The following is a 6,174-nucleotide window of genomic DNA, read 5'->3' as shown; positions in this document are numbered from 1 at the left end:
TCCTCTGGCGGGGGCTCTGGGGCCTCAGGCGCCGCGACGCGCAGAGGGGTGACGAGCAAGGCCCCCTCCGTTGTTGCCGCGGCCGTAGCCTCCGCTTGGGCCTTAGCCGCTGCGTTGGCGCACGCCTTCGCCGCCTCCTCCTCCTGTGCCGCCTTGGCGGCAGCCGCCCTCAACTCCTCCGCCTCCCGCGCCTCCCGCACGTTTTGCTCCGTCGCTGCCTGAAGCTCGGCGCGGGGGTCCACGCGGCGGGTGCTCCCGGATCCTCCCGGCGATCCAACGACGGAGGCGGCAGCAACCCGCTCGAGCAAAAGCGGAGCCCTGATTTTTTTAGAAAAGGGCAAGAATTCAGAAATCACCAAGAAAAGAAGAAAGAATGTACAAAGGAATATACACTTACGCCGACACCATCTGCGGCTGCTTCACCACCTTGCGGAAGCGGGCCGCCTTCGCGGCCACCTCATCCCGCCTGGTCGCCGCCGCCCCACCCTTGGGCTTCTTCGGCCGGCTCCCGAACAAGCCCGACGCGGCACGGCGCTTCTGCCCGCCGCCCCGAGCAGGCGGCACGGCGGAGGAACCCGAGCCGTGGCCAGACGCCGGCTGGCGGCATGGGACGACTTCCGCCTCGTCGTCGAAACTGGCTTCAAGCTCGGAGCTGCTTGCTTCGCCGCCACCCACCTCGGTGTTGTCCTCCATGGCGGCCGCCCCCAAGTCGTGGTCCTCCAGGTCATGCTCCGCCCGGTCGGGGAGGAATCGGTGCCCCGCCTCCGACCCGGCTGCAGGTCGAAGGAGAAGGCTCTGCCAAGGCGTGCCGACTGGTCAGAGACAGCCAGAAGGAATTCGGCAACAAAACTAAGAAAAGAAAAGGAAAAAGAAAACATACCGTGGGCGGAGGATGTGCACGGGAATATGGCTCCTTGCCAAACCGCCACTCTGCGGAGAGCTTGCAGTTCGCAAGGTAATTCACCATGTGGGCCACCTCGTCGTGCGGCATGTCCTTGGTGCACATCTGACTCAGATCGAGCTGGCCGCTCATCTGACAGATCAGGTGAGGGCGGCTCTGAAGCGGAAGCACCCGGCGCGCGACGAAGGCGGCCAGCAAGTCGGACCCAGTCAGGCCCTCCGACTGAATCATCACCCGCAGTCGGGCGACGGCCGCGGCTCAAGCCGGCGTCAGCATCGCGGCCCGATAGGACCAGTGGGGCCGCCTCCCAGCCGGCGGGCCAGCTACGTAAGCCGGCAAGTTGATGTAGTCGCTTTGTGGGGCGATGTTCTTCACGTAGAAATATGACTTCTGCCAGCGCTTCACCCACTGGATTAACGTGATGACGGGGAAGGGGTTGTCGGCCGCCGGCCTCTGCATCGCGATGAAGGCGCCGCTCTGGGCCGGCACGCCCTGCATGCGGGTGCCCGGCTTAGATTGGAAGAACTCCCCCCTGAGCTCGAGGGTGGGGAGAACACCAAGGAAGCCTTCGCACAAGGTGACGAAGGCGGACAGCAGCACCACCGTGTTCGGGGTGAGGTGGTGCGGCTGGAGTTGATAGAAGTCGAGGAAGGAGCGGAAGAAAGCGCTCGCCGGCAAGCCGATGCCGCGCAGGAAATGCTAGCGGAAGACTACCCGCTCGCCTTCCTCCGGCTCCGGCGTGATCTCCTTCGCAGGCGCGAGACGGACCCGCACCTGGTCCGCGTCGGGCAACCGCCGCGTCTTGCGGAGGAACTCGATGTGGTCCATGTGGACGTTGGAGCCGTCCCAGTCCCTGCCGTACTGCATGGTGGTAGAAGTTAGCGAGGAAGAGTGCGGCGGCGGAGAAAGCACGGCCCTGCGGCGGCAGAGCTGCGGGGCGGAGTGAAGAATGGTGGGACGGCGCGGCGGCGAGGCGCTGCTGCAAGGGAAAGCAGGAGGAAGAAGATGGCGGAGAGGAGAGGAGCGTGCGAGCATCTGCCGCTTCCCCCTCCTCCCCCTACTTATAGCCTCGTGCGGCGAAGCCGAGGAGGCGAGGCGTGGGGAGGAACGTGGGATTAACTGCGCCCACTCCCCCACGTCCCGCGATTATTGCGCCCTAACGGCGTGCGGAAACCGCCGCCGGAAGACGTGCGGAGGGCTTTGGGCCGCAAAGAATCCGCGCCTGGGCCTAGGCGTAGGAGTGGTGGGCACTCGGCCTGCGGCAACGTCTTGTCGCGCGCGTGGGTTGGCAGGCTCTTATCAGCCAAGGGACGCCACGTGGTTCGCAGGCGGCGAGCGGCTGGCCCGCAGCCCGGCGCACGCGCCAACAGACTCCCGCCTTCCGACTTTAAAATTTTCGCCAAGACGGCGCGCCCAACCGAAGCCGGCTCCCAGCTGCTGGCTCGTCAAGATAAGAAGCTAGCCGAGCTTCTCGACCTCCTCTCAGCCTCGAAGCCCAACTAGCTTCGGGGACTACTGTCGGAGTAAATGGCCACGGGTAGCCTAACCGACTCCCCTGGCTCTTTGAAAAAATTATCAGGCCGTTCAGGCCTTCAAGCATACAAAGCATAGGGCCGCCTTCCCCCGGCCGGCTATCCCCAGGGCCGACTCCCAGAAGGCGACCCAGCCTCAGTAACCTCCCCCAAGAAAGATACGAGATAGCCGACTCCAGGGAGCCGGCCCCAAGAGGACCGACTCCCAGAAGCCGGCCATGAAGAAAGCCGGCCAAGACTGCACCTACTAAGACTGTACCCACGTAACGGCGATAGGATGGGGCGTGGCTGCAGTACAGCCCACTACCCCCGAATCCCGGAACAGGCATGGCCACAGGGCGCCGTACGGGCCAGCCATCCCCCGTCCGGCGCGGCACTGTAGCCATGGTGGCCTCGATGTCACCCACGACAGGTGCCAGTACGGCCCGTGGGCGGCGGGCCCCTTTGCCAGAGAGACATCTGAAGATGGCCTGGCCTCCTCTAGTCGGCCAGGGATGTGGCCGGCTCCCAATAGCCGGCTACCTCCCTCCCTCGAAGCATGCGCCCCATTAAGGAGACAAGACGAGGTAAGGCTACAGTGAGAGCTCGCAAGGCGGTGACACTGTAGCCACGCTTACCTCGACAAAGCCCTCGTCATCAGAGACGAGGCAACAGTAACCAGCCGCCGACAAAGCCCCCAAGCAGTGGGGCCGGCCTGCCGGCCAAGAGGCCGACAGCCGGCGGGACCCACCAGTCGGCGGGCCCCAATGACCGGCGGAGAAGCCGGCAAGCATAGACACCGACGGCTGGGACCCGCGCCCAGCCGGATTACCATTGTACCCCTGGGGGTAGGCCTATATAAATCCCCCAGGACACCCATGCAAAGGGTTGATCTCATAGAATTCCACACACCACATAGAGAGAAAAGGAGAGCTAGCCTTGCCCTTCTTCTTCCTCTAGCCAAACAGCTCAAGGAGCACTTGTAGCTACTTGTATTGATCTAGTGATCATGCGGAGACCCCGCAGAGCAGGACTATGGGTGTTATCTCCATGGAGAGCCCCGAACCTGGGTAAGATCCGCCGGCGTGCATGTCTTCGCCTCATCCCGTTTCCAGGCACCGGCGATGTTTTACTGGCTCCCACAATGATAAGCCACCCGTTGGCATATGTCGCACCTACCACCCGACAGGGTAGAAGCAACATTGATCAAGAGGAACGGAGATGGTCTACGCCGGAACCGGGGTGGTGCAAATTGAATACTGATGGCTCATTTGTTGCTTCAGATGAAGCTGGTGCTGGTATGATCTTGCGTGATCATCTGGGGGCTACTAACTTTTCGGCATGCAGGGCTTTGTATTCGTGCAGAGACCCCCTTGAGGCGGAGCTTTGTGCGTGTATGGAGGGTCTTTCCCTTGCTGCAGCGAAGTGAACTGCCAATTGCTTTGGAGTTGGATTCTCTCGAAGCGGTCTCTCTCATATCAAGCTCGGACACTGATCGTTCTGTTTACTCTTCACTTTTTAGAGAGATTAAGGCTGTGTTCGGGAATCCTCTGCTCCTCCGCCAGGGAGCAGAGCGGGCGGAGCACCCCTTTCGCCGCTCGCTAAAATTGAACTGGTTGCCGCTCCGCTCCGCGGCGGAGTTACAGAGCAGAGTGATTCCGAACGGCCCCTAAGTACTTAATGGGTTTTCGGAAAACTTGTATTTCTCATATCGCTAGAACTTAAAATAAAGCTAGTGATAGCTTAGCTAGTTTTGCTAGAACCTAAGGTAGGACCAGGACTTGGTTAGGAGCTGGTCCAGTCGAAGTAGTGGAGATAGCATCGAATGATTGTAAAGATGTTGTGATTGAGTAATACAATGCTATTTCCCCGGGAAAAAAAATGTCCACACCGCGGTCAGCCAAGCCAGTTCAGTCTCTGCCGAGTTACCAGTCAATGGAGGCAGCAGCCGGGTGGACGACAAAGGAGGTCGGAGGAGTACACGGAGTAGACCGACAAACTGTCCGCTGTCACGCGGTGCTGGTTACTGGTGAGCATATGATCAGACCACCAAATCAGTCGCATGTGGCCGTTGATTGACCCCGCGTCTTCCATAAACCCTACCACGCGCGGGTATCTACGTGTCGACGCCTGCCCTCGCTGCATGGCGTGAACCCTGCGCCGAGCCGTCGACTTGATCCGGTCTCCATCGCTTTCACTCTCTCTCATGTCAGGTCAGGTGTGAAAGGCTGAAAGTTCCCGCTGGCCCCATCCCAACCGGAAGAATAGACCGACTCGGAGTCGCACGGGTCCCCACCGAGACGCGGACAGCGTCAACTCCCAAGTCTTCCTGACGAACTGGTCTGGTTCGACGGGCAATCCAAGGGCCAGGAATTCCCGGGATCGGGTCATGCAAGTTCAGTCTTCCTCCCCGAGCCGTCCGGGCGTGCCACCTGTGCATGCTATATATAAGTGGAGTGGAGATCAATGGATCCACACCAGCCCAAACACGACCGCGTCCATGGCTGGGAGAATGGAGGCCAAGATCGCGGCCCCCGCGCTGCTCTCGCTCGTCGCAGTCACCCTGCTCGCGCACACGCTCCTCCTCCACCGTCCGCGCGCCACCGCCTGGCTCCTCTCCACCGTCGACGCCTTCCGGTTCGACGGCCGCCGCCTCGTCGAGCTCGTCACCCGGAGAAACATGATCCTCCTCTGCAACGCCATCCTCCTGGTCATCCTCAAGGACGCCGGGCTACTGGCCGCTCCAGCTCGGCCACGCAGCAGCACCACCGCCCCTGATACAGCGGCCGGTGGAGCTGCCTGCTCCAGCTCCGAGGCACGGCCTCAGCCCAAGACTCGGGCGACCAGTACGGCGGCTGGCGCGACCGGCGCCGACGAAGGTCGGCTCGAGCGTGAACATCGAGGCGCTGAGACGGCCACGGCGCGAGTGCGGCGCGGGAAGCCGCTGACGAGAGCGACGCAGAGGGAATATGCCGCGCTCCAAGAGATCGATTCCGCGGAGAAACAGAGATCGGCCTACAGCTTCAACCACTTTCACCATGGTGCTGGCTATGAGATTGCCGTGGTGGCGGATAGGATCTCTAGTTTGCATGACGAGAGAAGCAGAGGAGAGGAGCACACGGTGCGGCAGGAAACAGAGGCCGGGTGCGCTGACGACGTGAAGGAGATGAACAAGAAATTCGAAGAGTTCATCGCCAGCATGAGGAGGAAGATGCATCTCGAGACCCTGCAGCTGCAGCAGCAGGTCGAGGTCTAGACTCTAGAGACAGAGCGGAAAATCATGTACTCCGCAGATTGTAGAGTGACTAGTAGGCTGTATAGATTCGTCCTGCATAAGTAATTTTATATCAGAAACCTGAAATTATGGGAGAATGGGAAATTATTGTTCTGTTACAATTTTGCAACGGACGCCAATAACTGGTGTAGGTCAGCTCCAGCGGGATTCAAGCGAACGATGCATTCTCCCTGGAGGGTTCGATCTAGCGAACGATTCTGTTCGCTGGAAAGAGCCCCCGATATTTCGAAGTATTTCTACCAAGTCGGGCTTTTCGAAGTGCCATCACATATATTAAAGGAAAAGAGTTAAATACTGGAGGTCCTAAATCTTATCGAAGTGTCAGTTTAGTCATATTTTTTAAAAAATGCACGTTTAGTTACCAATTCCATAGTAAGTAGTTTCTTTTTTGCCCGAGCGCTCTCCAACCTGCTACAATCTAAGAGCATCTCCAACGGCAACCATAAATTTTCTTCCGCATTCATTCG

The 6,174-nt window shown here is 60.0% G+C and overlaps 1 protein-coding gene across 1 annotated transcript; it reads left to right on the top strand.

Annotated features, from left to right (window-relative positions):
- Window positions 1-4,873: 4,873 nt before the first annotated feature.
- On the top strand, window positions 4,874-5,773 carry LOC123166232 (uncharacterized). The gene has a single exon (XM_044584006.1). The coding sequence runs from the start codon at window positions 4,913-4,915 to the stop codon at window positions 5,666-5,668; it is 756 nt and encodes a 251-aa protein (XP_044439941.1). The 5' UTR covers window positions 4,874-4,912; the 3' UTR covers window positions 5,669-5,773.
- The last annotated feature ends 401 nt before the right edge of the window (window positions 5,774-6,174 follow it).

Source organism: Triticum aestivum, chromosome 1D (assembly GCF_018294505.1).
Source record: "Triticum aestivum cultivar Chinese Spring chromosome 1D, IWGSC CS RefSeq v2.1, whole genome shotgun sequence".
Taxonomy (NCBI): domain Eukaryota; kingdom Viridiplantae; phylum Streptophyta; class Magnoliopsida; order Poales; family Poaceae; genus Triticum; species Triticum aestivum.
Note: the sequence above shows the minus strand (reverse complement) of the source record. Positions and strands in the feature narration are given on the sequence as shown.